This window comes from Bos taurus, chromosome 3, assembly GCF_002263795.3.
Source record: "Bos taurus isolate L1 Dominette 01449 registration number 42190680 breed Hereford chromosome 3, ARS-UCD2.0, whole genome shotgun sequence".
NCBI classification, from domain to species: Eukaryota; Metazoa; Chordata; class Mammalia; order Artiodactyla; family Bovidae; genus Bos; species Bos taurus.
The window spans coordinates 75,113,783-75,128,191 of record NC_037330.1 but is presented as its reverse complement, the minus strand read 5'-3'; the positions used below and the strand labels follow the sequence as shown (position 1 = coordinate 75,128,191).

Here is a 14,409-nt window from a genome sequence, read left to right as displayed (position 1 = left end):
TCAGTGATTTTGGAGCCCAATAAAATAAAGTCTGTCACTGTTTCCATTGTTTCCCCATCTATTAGCCATGAAGTGATGGGACTAGATACCATGATCTTAGATTTTAGAATGTTGAGTTTTAAGCCAGCTTTTCACTCTCCTCTTTCACTTTCATCAAGAGACTCTTTGGTTCCTCTTCACTTTCTGCCATTATAGTGGTGTCATCTGCATATTTGACATTATTGATATTTCTTGCAGCAGTCTTGATTCCAGCTTGTGCTTCATCTAGCCCAGCATTTCACATGATGTACTCTGCATATAAGTTGAATAAGCCAGGTGACAATATACAGCCTTAATGTACTCTTTCCCAATTTGGCACCAGTCCATTGCTCCTGTCCAGTTCTAACTATTGCTTCTTGATCTGCATACAGGTTTCTCAGAAGTCAGGTAAGGTGGTCTGGTATTCCCAACTCTTTAAGAATTTCCCACAGTTTGTTGTAATCCACACAGTCAAAGGCTTTAGTGTAGTCAATGAAGCAGATGTTTTTCTGGAATTCCCTTGCTTTTTCTGTGTTCCAATGGATGTTGGCAATATGATCCCTGGTTCCTCTGCCTTTTCTAGATCCAACTGGAACATCTAGAAGTTCTCAGTTCATGTACTGTTGAAGCCTAGCTTGAAGGATTTTGAGCATTACTTAGCTGGCATGTGAAATGAGTGCAATTGTACAACTGAACATTCTTTGGTATTACCCTTCTTTGACCTTTTCCAGGCCTGTGGCCACTGCTCAGTTTTCCAAATTTACTGACATATTGAGTGCAGCACTTTTATATCATCTTTTAGGATTTGAAATAGCTCAGCTGGAATTCTATCACCTCCACTAGCTTTGTTTGTAATAATGCTTTCTAAGGCCCACTTGACTTCACACTCCAGGATGTCTGGCTCTAGGTGAGTAATCATACCATCATGGTTATCCAGGTCATAAAGACCTTTTTTGTACAGTTCTTCTGTGTATTCTTGCCACCTCTTCTTAATATCTCCTGCTTCTGTTAGGTCTATACCACTTCTGTCCTTTATTGTGCCCATCTTTGTGTAAAATATTCCCTTGGTATCTCTAATTTTCTTGAAGAGATCTCTAGTCTTTCCCATTCAACTGTGGCTCTAAGATGATCTATGGGTGGCACAGATCTTCTCTGGTGGCCCAGTGATAAAGAATCTACCTGCCAGTGCAGGAGATGCGGGTTTGATCTGTGGGTCAGGAAGATCCTGTGGAGAAGCAAATGGCAACCCACTCCAGTATTCCTGCCTGGGAAATTCCATGGACAGAGGAGCCTGGAGGGCTACAATCCATGGAGTCACAAAAGTAGACACTACTTAAAAAACCAAACAGCAACAAGATGATCTGTAACAGAAATGTTGCAGAATTATAATACTTGGAGATATTGCAAACTTCCCAATTGAGCAAAGAGATGATCTAAAGGAATTCTCTTTGGAAACTGTATTAAATTGCAAACCAAGAATAAAAAAGTATGGAAAAGAAACTGAGGAATATATGTATGTAGACACACACACGTATGTAGAACTGAATCACTTTGCATACAGCTGAAACTAATGTAATGTAAATCAACTATGGTGCCTGTGTTCTAAGTCACTTTAGTCATGGCCAACCTAGGACCCTGTGGATTATAGCTTGCCAGGCTTCTGTGTCCATGGGATTCTCCAGGCAAGAATACTAGAGTGGGTTACCATGCCCTTGTCCAGAGGATCTTCCCAACCCAGGGATCGAACCCACATCTCTTATGTCTTCTGCATTGGCAGGCAGGTTGTTTACCACCTGGGAAGCCCCAAATCAACTATACTTCAGTATAAATAAATTACTATGCTGCCATCCAGCTTCACATCAAAAAAGAATATCAAGTATTGAAATAGCCTATCTCAAAATGAATTATCACGAATACTTTATTATTTGGTGGTTCAGATGGTAAAGAACCGCTTGCAGTGAGGGAGACCCAGGTTCGATCCCTGGGTTGGAAAGATTCCCTGGAGAAGGAAATGGCTACCAGTTCCAGTATTCTTACCTGGGAAATCCCATGGACAGAGTAGCTGGTGGGCTACAGTCCATGGAGTCACAAAGAGTCGGACACGACTGAGCAACTGACACTTTTCATTCATACCAAAAACAACAACAACAGGAGAAGAGAGAGGGCAAGGATGGAAAAGAAACAAGATTACTACTCCATTGCCCCCAAATTATTATATGACCCAAATGATCACTTTAAGGCCTATAAAATGTAGGCATCTGGACAACTTTCCTCCCCTACTGCTATTGCAAAACATTATCAGGTGTATGCACCGCATGCTTAGTCAGTTTCAAAATTACTCCAGGGACTCCTTTCTTTCCAACCTAGGTCTCTGCCCTTTTGCCTTTGTGCTCAGATACATCTCTCCCACAGAGCTTATTAATTATAAAATTTGTTTGGTTTTCCTGGGAAACTTTAGGGTTAACCTTTCTTAAGGTACAGCCTCTCAGAGTCTCCCTTCTGGCTCCACTGACCCATTGATAATCAGTCCTATGACTAAAGCTCAATTTCCGGAAACTCTTCTCACCAGGAAAGGAGATAGGTAAAAATTATTTTCCTTTGATTTACAAGTATATAAAAATCTATTACGACACTCTCACCTTACCACTTAAAATAATACATATTAGCTAGGAGAAGGCAATGGCAACCCCACTCCAGTACTCTTGCCTGGAAAATCCCATGGACGGAGGAGCCGGGTAGGCTGCAGTCCATGGGGTTGCTGAGGGTCGGACACAACTGAGCAACTTCACTTTCACTTTTCACTTTCCTGCATTGGAGAAGGAAATGGCAACCCACTCCAGTGTTCTTGCCTGGAGAATCCCAGGGACCGGGGGAGCCTGGTGGGCTGTCGTCCATGGGGTCACACAGAGTCGGACACGACTGAAGTGACTTAGCAGCAGCAGCAGCAGCAGCTATTTAAATATCATGAGAGCCTCTAAATGATTGTTAGCCATGAGAATTGCACTAAAATATAGAGTAAGATCAAAATATAAACATTTTCAGTAGATAAAATTAACAAAACTGTTCATTCTCCCTTGAAAATACTGGAGCTGTCTTTTTATTCATAAAATTCCTGAATGATAACACTGCCTCTCTATTTATGTGCTATGGTAAATGATGCTGAGTTGTTCTAGAAAGAATGAATGAAGTGTCCTAAGGAACTGAAGTAAATGCTTTCATGTATTGCCAATTAAGCACTGGATAGGGAATTGCAGCATCCATTTTTTATAGATGGTGCCTTTGCCAGGGAATATTCAGAAGCTGAAATCCAGGCCTTTTCCCCACACTCTCTGCTGGCAAGACTTAACTTCTTGTAATTAGGAGAAAGGAGAATCCTTTTGTATTTTTTCTGTTACACTGAAATTGTCTTTTTGCAAGTTATGTACCCAGAGAGAGCACCTTTGTGTGATTGCTACCTCTCTACTCCCTCATGGTAATTGACAAAAAGATGCTATTTGTATTAATACTACCTGAAGTCCTGATTCAGCAATTTGTTTTTTTCAGTTTGCTGATTTTTTTTTTAAGGCTACCAAAATGTGTCTAATTCTTTTTTTTCCAAATTTTCTTTTAGGCTAACTTGTAATAAACTAGTTAGAGGATATAACTGTTTTTTGATGAAGATTAAAGAACTCTGCACTTGATAAAGCATTTAAACAATGAATATTTAAGTGGATAAAAAGAAAAGGCTCCCTCAGATTTTGATACATGTTTTGAATATTTCTATTTTTTTATATTTCTTATATTCCAAGTCTAGTATTATACATTTTTTATGGATTACAAACTAAATATAGGCTTTCTGTACTGTAAATAGTAAATTACAGTTTCTATGGTAACTTTATAGAATCTCTTGATATTAACAGAATGCAAATAAAAACCATAAAAATTAGTTTGATAAATTCATTTCTTTTTTAACATTTTCATTTTTTTGATGCTTATTCTAATTTCCTGAAAGATTTCATAGTACTTATTACCAGAACATGTAAGACATACACATGTGCTATTGAATTATAAATTATTAGTATTCTGTCTTTATTTATTTATTCATTTATTCATTCATTTGTTCATTTCTTATTTATAACTGCCTCTCCAAAAAGCATTTAAGGTCACTTTCTGTGACTTTATTAATGGTTCAGTGTGCTTCTTCGGATGTGCTCTGTTGTAAATGAGCTTAGCTAATGTCTTGAAATTTTATGTTATCAAAAGAAATATAATATTGCAAAATGTCAGTTCAAACTGTCATTTTTATTATCCACATTAATGGTGGGAAAAATAGATATCTTGATAGGAGAAGAATAAAGACTAAGATTTATTGAAAATCGACTATGTACCTAGTACCATGAGATACTTTAAATGTATTTTTTCACACAACCCTCACCAAAAACCATAAATGGAAGTATTATCTCCATTGTATAGAATAGGAAACACAAAAGAATACACAAATAGAATGCATTGACTAATCCAAAATATATCACAGCCCAAATCATCCCCTATGGGCTATAGAAACAGTACTTTCTTATTTAGCTGAGTTTAATAAATGCTAGTAGTTACCTTCCACTCTTCAACATATGCTTGCATTTCTTGAGCACTCAGTATCACCAAGAAATATGTTTGGTAGCAATAAAAGACCAAAGGTTGTGAACCTAAGAAAATTGCAAGTTACTCATCCATGCTACTGCTTTTCCAGAGATATGCAAGACTAGGAAAGAAATCACTGGCCTTTTCCAACACCCTATCTGCAGGTGTCCAGCTGCCAATATAAATAGTGTGGTCTCTTCTGCACTGGAGAAATAGATAATTTTTTTTCTTGTTCTTTTTTTTAACTTCTACCACCATAATATTATTCCATAGCTCCTACTACTTATTGGCTATTGAAGCAGACACTAATATAAATTATAATTTCAGGGGAAGAGAAGTTGAAATTATGGGACCATGTATTAAATAATATTTTAATATAATTTTGCCTGGAAGAAGATGACCTCACTGTTTTATTAGTTGATACTCATTCTACTATCATTGAATTAGAGAATGTTTGCACATAAACTCTTTAAATTTCTTTTTTTTTTTTTTTTTTTTAAATTTTATTTTATTTTTAAACTTTACATAATTGTATTAGTTTTGCCAAACATCAAAATGAATCCACCACAGGTATACATGTGTTCCCCATCCTGAACCCTCCTCCCTCCTCCCTCCCCATACCATCCCTCTGGGTCGTCCCAGTGCACTAGCCCCAAGCATCCAGTATCGTGCATCGAACCTGGACTGGCAACTCGTTTCTTACATGATATTTTACATGTTGCAATGTCATTCTCCCAAATCTTCCCACCCTCTCCCTCTCCCACAGAGTCCATAAGACTGTTCTATACATCAGTGTCTCTTTTGCTGTCTCGTACACAGGGTTATTGTTACCATCTTTCTAAATTCCATATATATGTGTTAGAATACTGTATTTACTGGAGCCTATTATACAGAGTGAAGTAAGCCAGAAGGAAAAACATAAAAACAAAACAAAACTCTTTAAATTTCTAATGTCCTTTCTTATAGATATATGCACATTACTCAGGATCAGATAGTTCCAGTATCCAACATGTATTCATTCACCCGAGTTCCAAGGGTTATTTATTTAATTCCAGTTCTGTTTTGTTTGCTGAAAGCAAAGCAAGATTTATGTAGAACCTTGAGTTAATGTATGCCTATAGTTTCTCTTGATTTTGCTGCATCTATTATTGGCTACCTATCACTCAGGAAGGATTCACTTATCTTTCTAATTATGAAAAAATCCTTCAGTCTGTAAATCCACATAATTCCTCATAGACAATGACTAAAACTACCAAAATAATCTTGTACTCATACAGATGCTTCCTCACCATTATAATGAAACAATAGCTTAAAGATCATCTGGATATTACATTACCATCTTCAGATTGATATCTGTGAAATCATAATGATGTAGATTCAAGCTTGATATATATTTGTCTTTATGACCTACTTTTTTTCAGAAAAAGAATAATATAACAATAATTTCACTGAAAATACTTTGGGGAAAGTTGTTTTCAACACATTTGTTAACTATGTGCCTTTGTGAACTATGTGCCAATTACTAAGCAAAATAATCCTTGAGTTCTTAAGTAATATATCCCAAGACCTTTGCAAAGTGCCAAATTATAATACTATTCTGATATAATTCTTCCAGCTAATTGCCATAAGTTAATTTCCCAAGCTTGCAATGCCCCCACCAATTAACAGTCAAGAGCAAACCTTCAGGAGCAGCTAAGCCCATTTACTCATATATGTGAATCCTGTACATACACATATACTCACAAAGAGGCACGCATATGCACACATGCATGCATACAACTCATATACATGCTTGTACATACACAGATATATAGACACACAAAGACACATATATTCATACACATTATGTCTCAGCAAAATCAGAAATTACTTCTTCCAATGGAGGCTTGTGATCATTCGCAGTAGTCAAAATCACAAATGTTAAATCTGCAAATGTTTGCAGTTGTTTTTTGGACTAGTGTCTGTTCAGCAAAACTTCTTCTAACGTTACTGAATTTCTTAAGTGTAATTTCTGACTTTTAAGTAAATCACACTGACCATTTTCTCTTTTATTTTGAAATATTAAGGATCTGCAGAATTTAGAAGCTTGAAGAAATCCTATATTGTGATGCTTTTCCACATATTTTATGTTTAATTGGTTATATATATATGTGGTGAGGAAAAGACTAATTCTTAATCTTTTAAAGTATCTAAAGAAAATAACTCGAATGTGATACTAAAGATAATTGAATGAAAACTGAACTCAATTGGTTATGTTCTTTGAAATAATAAATGATAGCTTCATTATTCTTTTTACACTTTTTGGTTGCTCCTTTTAACATTTCATAAAATTTTAACCACTAAACAACTGCATTTTTGGACAGTTCAGGAGCACTTTATTGAAAGTATTTTTTTTGGTAAATAGCTATACTTATTCCTTTTGATAAAAAATGTGAACCCACTACATAATTCTCTTTTGGATTCCTCCCTCCCAAACATAAATAAATGTTTTCACAGTATTTCCACGTTTGAAAACCAAAGTCACTCCTCAAGTGTCTTACTTAAGAGAAACAAAGAAGCCAGAGCATTCTGGAAATGAATAAAGGAAATTGCTTTCAGGAAATTCCTTTACTCTTGTTGTCTAGTCAAAGTATTTTTTTTTTTCATGTGTCTGTGTATTTATGTTCTCTTTGGCTCCTGTAACATACAGAAATTGATGGAGTTGTTCTAATTTTAAAAAGAGAAAGATTAATCGGTAAATGAATGAAGAATCTATATCATCATGATCTTAGGATTTTGACTAAGGGTTTTAGCCTTTTTAACATTAAAAAGAATCTTGCAAGTTCAGTTGTTCTCTGTGACTAAGAGTCATGTCGGGGCAGCTGACGGAAGTTTAGTAGAGGAAATAGTGATAAAGATGGGAATGAAATGGAGAAAAAAAGGATTATTTGTGCTTAATTCTGGCCACTTTGCAAAACTGTGTTCCACAGACAGAGCTAGTTGAATATATTTATAATCCCGCTTTACTGGCAAAGAAATCAAACCAGCAATGACATGCATACTAAAAATTCAAAAAGAAAACTGTCCAGTAGTGCCCACTCTGCATAACTGTATTTTAACTGCTTAATTTAAAAAATTTTATTTTTCATAATATTAGCTAGAAAAATTATGCATGGGCATATATAAACACTAATCTCTAAAAGATAAAGATTAGAAAATTAATGCTTGAAATCAGGCAGATGGTCATTGAAGAGCTGTCTGGTTATTTTCAAGTAATATATATGTCACATATGTTAAAGTGAAGTCACTCAGTCGTGTCCCACTCTTTGTGACCCCATGGACTGTAACCTACCAGGCTCCTCCATCCATGGGGTTTTCCAGGCAAGAATACTGGAATGGGTAGACATTTCCTTCTCCAGGGGATCTTCCCAACCCAGGGATCAAACCTGGATCTCCCACATTGTAGGGAGATGCTTTAACATCTGAGCCACCAGGGAAGTCGTCTTAAATATGTTAACCTGTATCTGATTTTCAAGCAAACACAGGTAAATTCATTCCTAACTAACCCAGGAGCCTCAATTCACTACCTTTTTCTCTTTTTTCATACTTTCTAATACTCTTAAAAAAGGAATTCACACAGTCAAAAATACAAGAAGAAAACTGAATTATTTCCTTACTTTCACTATATCCACTAGACCCCAGAAAAATTTCACCTAAATTTTAATAAATTTTGTCATAGTAAATATTATTTTTAACAGTTCCAAGCAATGCTTTTTTAAAATGCATGTAATCAAAATGCAGATAGGATCATTATATAATTGTTTTATAAAGGAGAACAGTTAGGACCACTCAGTATAACTGAATGAAGCCTGGCAAGCCATGCATCTGCACCATATTATGAAGAGAATGGCCCAGTTCTCTCATTCCAGGGTTGGAGGACAATTCTTCACACAAAGAACTGCACATACACTCTCTAACCAGACTTTCTCTATCCATAGGGATCCTCCAAAATATGTGGGGTAAATGGCATAAGAAACACTGACTATAATATCTCACCATATAAGAATTCCCCAGGAAATCAGGCAGTGCTTGTATATCCTATAGGCTAAAGGAGAAAAAAGTCTATACAAAAAGTTAATCTGCTTCGACAGGAAAAATATCCCACTACTGTAGCCCTCCATAGGAGGTTTTCTCTTGGTGTATGATTACCTTCTGTTACTTAGATCAGATTACAAATGCCTCCCAAAATATATACTAGTAATAATAACAGAGACAGGAGAATTGTTATTTGTTAAAAAATAATAAGCAGTTAACCAGCCAAAAATAAAATATATATGAAGAGTTTAATCTTTAATATATAAATGATCTACATAAATAAATTTGGAGTCAAAACAATTATGATTTATTTAAACCAAAATTCTAACAGCCCAATACTTTTTGATATGTTAGTTTTTCCTCTAAGTGATCTATAGATAATGTCATAGTACCATGAATCTCACACTATGCTAGTGTTAACATCATTGTAGATTAGTGCAAGACACATTCTCCCAGAATCAGTACAGCTTTATAAAATTTGTTTTAGATTATGGTTTGGAATATTAGAAATTACATACTGTGTACTGTATGGTTTCAGTTTATATTCTAAATGCTAAGATCATACTAAAGAAGTAACTTAAGCAACTTTTAAATGTGGTTTTAACAATTGGTTAATTTTATTCTGATTATTTTTATTCCAGTACTGCAAATTTAAACTTCTCTTTAAAATTCAGTAAATAACTCTAAGATGGTTATTTTAATTGAATTCCTCATTGCTTCCAAAAAGCTATTAATTTACAATTCTTATCAAGTAAATAGTGGATAAAAGTACCTCCAGTTTAGGATATATGTTTTTCTGCAATTTAAAAAAAGTAATTTTACCATAATCATTAGGGACTCTTTTCAGAAAACTATGATAAACTTCTATTACATCACTAAAGAATGCCATACCATTTTTGCAATAGACCCCGTCCCAGCAAAGCAACATTTTAGACAATGGACAAGAAGATGTTTCTCCTAGTGGCCAATGGAATCCTTATCCTCTTGGGAGGCGGGATGTACCTCCGGACACCATTACTAAAAAGGTAACCAATTTCAAATTAATGACACAAACCATGAACCTTGCATATCCATTGTAATATGTAATCCATATCTTGTGTCTTAACATCATTTCTAACTTTGTGATAAATTTAGGCTAAACACTATCCTACAATAGGGAGTTTGGCTAACTGTAAGTGTGTTGAAAAAAATGAAAAGTGAATATTGCCAAATGTTCAGAGCTGGTAATGAATTTTTATAAACAACATCCTGCCACCTCTCTGAAAATTTATCACCTCTTATTAATGCCTGACACCCACCTTTGAAGTACAAGTGCAGGAAATTGTATAGTGTATACTTTTTGAGCTCTGATTCAGCATCATAGTGTAACCAATTTGTAAACAATGAAATTTGACCACTAAAAGATTGATTCATCACCTGTAAAATCATAGCAACTCATTCATTCTGTCATTCATTCATTAAACACTTAATGAGCAACTGTATGTATGAAGCAGCCCTACTGTGTGTTGAGGTCTTGCTAGATGTTAGGGTGCAAAAATGAATAAGATATAGTGTGGTGTCTTACCTCTAGAACCTGTTAGTCTGGTGAGATAGGCTGAGTGATAAGTAGGTGATTATAATACTTCATGTTAAATCACCATTAAAGGAGTAAAAAGAAAGTGCTAACTGAGAAGATAACTGCAACATATATGAAGGACAAGAGACTAATATTCCAGAATATATTTTTTAAAACTCCTACCAAAAATATGAAAAGATGGATAACACAATACCAAAAGTATGGTAAAAATACAAGCAATTGGGAGAGTAAATTAATATTAAAACTGAACTTTTTATCAATCAGGAAAAAAGCAAAAAGATGTTATTTTAAACCTACTAGACTATCAAAAATTAAGAAGTATTAAACTGTAAGCTGTTTCCAAGTATAAGAGTAGTGGGCACTCCTTTATACCTCTTGAAAGAGTATAAAACACAATCACATTGACAATAAATTTTCTTATAAAAGCTGAATATGAATATATCCAACATTCCAACAATTGCCCTCCTAAGATATCCTAGCAAAATTCTTGTGTATGTCATTGAAGATACTTGTAAAGCTTACAAGGGTAGAAAACTGGATAAATCTGTCTATTACAAAGAATGTGAGAAAGTAAATTCTGTTATTTACACAAAGGAATATTTTGCAGCAATGAACACTTGTTAGCTATAATTAGGAACATGTATAAACTTTAGAAGCATAGTTTGAGTGAGGAACAAGTTTCGGGTGATGGCATACATCAAGAGCAAAAAATAAAGCAAATGTAACTGAATCAGTTAAAAAGAGTTCCATATTTATGTCTCAAAAACAAGTAAAACTAAAATATATTATTTAGGCATAAGTATATGAGTGAGAAAACTTTTTATAAGGGAATGGTTAGCATAAAATTTAGGATTATGGTTGTCTCTAAAGAGATAGGATCTAGGGATAGGATGATCAAGGAGAAAGCTGATAGTAGTAGTAGTAGTATTCTGTTTCTTCAGCTGAATTGTGGTTCTTACACTCTAGTTCTTAAGCTCATGAATGTTCATTTTGTAATTGTGCTTCATAACATATACTCTACACAATTACATACTTTCTTTGTAACTTAAGTGATTTTTTCCATTGATGAATGCTTCAGTGCTTTTTTAAAAATATACATTAAATGTCAAATTATTTTACCCAAAATAATTGTTAATATCCTGGTTTGCAGGTGTTACACATGTTATTAATCTGCCTATTGAGCAATATCCAGCACTGCAGATAAATACAGTCCTGTGAGGATGGAATACAGGGCTGGGAGAGCACCTGGAAAGGACACCTATTTAGTAAAGAAATTGAAGAAAGTTAAGAGAGAAGGAATGGAGTAGGCAGTGGCACCCCACTCCAGTACTCTTGCCTGGAAAATCCATGGACAGAGAAGCCTGGTAGGCTGTGTCCATGGGGTCGCTAAGAGTCAGAAGGACTGAGCGACTTCACTTTCACTCTTCACTTTCCTGCATTGGAGAAGGAAATGGCAACCCACTCCAGTGTTCTTGCCTGGAGAATCCCAGGGACGGGGGAGCCTGGTGGGCTGCTGTCTATGGGGTTGCACAGAGTCGGACACGACTGAAGCGACTTAGCAGCAGCAGCAAGAGAGAAGGATGGTGTGAAAATAAGGCCAGGAGTATAAGCATAAACCAGACTATGCTGAGCTTTATCCTGAAAGAAATGGGAAGAAGTGTTTTAAACAGGGGAAAGCATCGTTAAATTTTTACCTGAAGAGCACTTTGACAGGTTTTCTGAGAAAGAATTGGAAAGGAGAAAGATTTGAGGCCATGGAACAATTTACAAAGCTTCTCTTGTAATCCAAGGGAGAGTGGATGGAAGCAATGAGTGGTAGAGAGGAAATGCAAAGACTTGGTATATTCTTAAAAGATAGAGCCAACATGATCTTGTGATTGACTGTACATAGGGCATAAAAGACAGATAATAGTTCTAAGATTGATAACCAGGTTTCTAATTTGTATGAGTCATGATGTGCCATTCACTGAGGTGGGGTGGCAAAACGAGTAACAAGTGGAAGTGGAAGAGAGGAAGGGAGTTTAAGTTTTAATATGTTGATTTAAGACCTCCCTGGAAGGTCAGTGCTTAAGACACCATGCTTCCAAAGCAGGAGGCAGGAGTTCAATCCCTGCTCAGGGAATTAAGAGTCTACATACTATGCTGTGCAACAACAAAAAAAAGTTAAAATGTTGATTTGAGATATCTTCTAGAAAATCTGAGTGGAAATTTTCAGTGGATATTTAAATATATTTTTCAGGAGTTCAGGAGAGAAGTCTTAGTTGATGATACAAATTTAGCAATCATTAAAACATAAGTCATAACTGAGTTATGAATAAGACAGAAGACACAGAGCTCCACGGAACACCAACATATGACATATTCTTAGAATTACAGAGAAGAAATGGCTAAAGATTTTATTAGTAAGGTTTTTTCTACCACAAGCTATAGAAAATTTTAGTCTTGAACATTAAAGAAATATTTCACTAACGTAAGTAGACAAATCTAGGCTGAGCCTCAGATTAACCTTCAGTTAGATAACTGGAAAAGAGCCTGATGCTGGGAAAGACTAAAGGCAAAAGAAAAAGAGGGCAGAAGAGGATGAGATCATTAGATAGCATCACCAATTCAACGGACATGAACTTGAGCAAAACAGTAGAGGACAGAGGAGCCTGGCATGCTGTAGTCCATGGGGTCGATAACAGTTGCACTTGACAACTGAACAACAAAGATAATTTTAAATACTTGGGGTTTTTCCCCTCTCCACTCTTCCATTCATATTGTTGGCTCTATCCTAAAATTGGTTCCTCTCATAATTATCAGATGGCTACCTAAGACAGTTGAAGATAACAAGCTTCCTCTTTCAAGTTTATAAGGAGAGAGAACCAAGTTTTCAGTAGCTGTCTCTTACAAGCAAAGCCTTTCTTCCCTAAATCTCCCAACAAGCCTCTTTTTACATCTCACTGATCCAAAATAGGTAAGGATTTCTCACCCATAGCAAGATGAATAAAACTATATGATTGGCTTTGACTGGTCATTTGGAGTAGAATAGATGGGGCTTTCCACTCCAATGACAAGTAAAAAGCTGTAGAAGGAAAAAACAAAGAAAAGTGACAGCATCTTGGAACTAAAAAAAAAAAAAATGTTAAAAGAAGGAAGGGTCAACAGTATCACATGGTGCCAAAAAAATCAAGCAAGGTATTACTAAAGACTTTGACTTTAGCAACCAAAAGGTTATTGGTTGTCTTGGCAAGAGTAATTTATTTAATCAATGGAGCTGAATCCATAGTAACCAACATTAAGAAATAGAGACAGAAACTTAGAAAACTCAAAAAGTAGTTTCCTTTTAAAAAGAGAGAATTATGGTAGTCTCTGGAAGAGGGTATGAGGAAGACAGACGTGATACTTAAGACGGCAAACACCTGATTATATTTAAAGGCTGTTGAGTAATGATTGGTGAAGAGAAAGTTGAAAGATCTCAGAAAAGTAGGAAAATTTACTTCTTTATGAAGAAAGAGGAGAAATTGAAGAAATACCTATCAGAGCCAAGGGATCCTTAAATAACCTGACCAAAGAAAAGAACCGTATCACTTACTTGGTTGCAAAGGGCTTCAATAATTTCCCCATAAAAGGAAAAGTTTTATTCATTTATTACTCTAAATGGAATGAATAGGTGTTTACATTATCCATACATACATCCATTTTACACGAAATCTATTTTCAAAGTCCATGTTATTATGTTTAATCATATCAGCAGTACAACTCATGATGATCATTTGCTTGTTTCTCTCCTTTGAGAATCCCATGCGATTATCTATTGATTAAACATTTGTGAGCTAGTGCCTCTTATTAATAGCTAAATAATTGTTTAATCTATCTGAAACTTTATTAATCATTTTGTAAAATAATGTAATATGTCTTTAAACTTTCTGTATGTTTCGTGTGTAAACTCATTTATATCTTCTTCCTACTATCATAAGCATTTTCTGGCCACCCTATATTGTATAGCACTTTTGCCTAAAATCTGAAATTTCAGAACCTAAAATGGGTATGTTTGCTATTACCTCACAGAGTAAAAAGAATAATGATTCTTTTAAATGTTCAATTTTAGTTTTTTATTATATATTAATTGAGGATATCAAGTTAAG

The 14,409-nt window shown here is 35.2% G+C and overlaps 1 protein-coding gene across 2 annotated transcripts in view; it reads left to right on the top strand.

The window, feature by feature from the left end:
* Positions 1-14,409, top strand: part of LRRC7 (leucine rich repeat containing 7) — a 613,767-nt gene that overhangs the window by 516,484 nt on the left and 82,874 nt on the right. For both annotated transcript variants that reach the window (XM_059884769.1, NM_001192108.2), the window contains one exon: positions 9,612-9,731. In XM_059884769.1, coding sequence (XP_059740752.1) covers positions 9,612-9,731 — 120 coding nt within the window. The remainder of the gene's footprint in view (positions 1-9,611; positions 9,732-14,409) is intronic.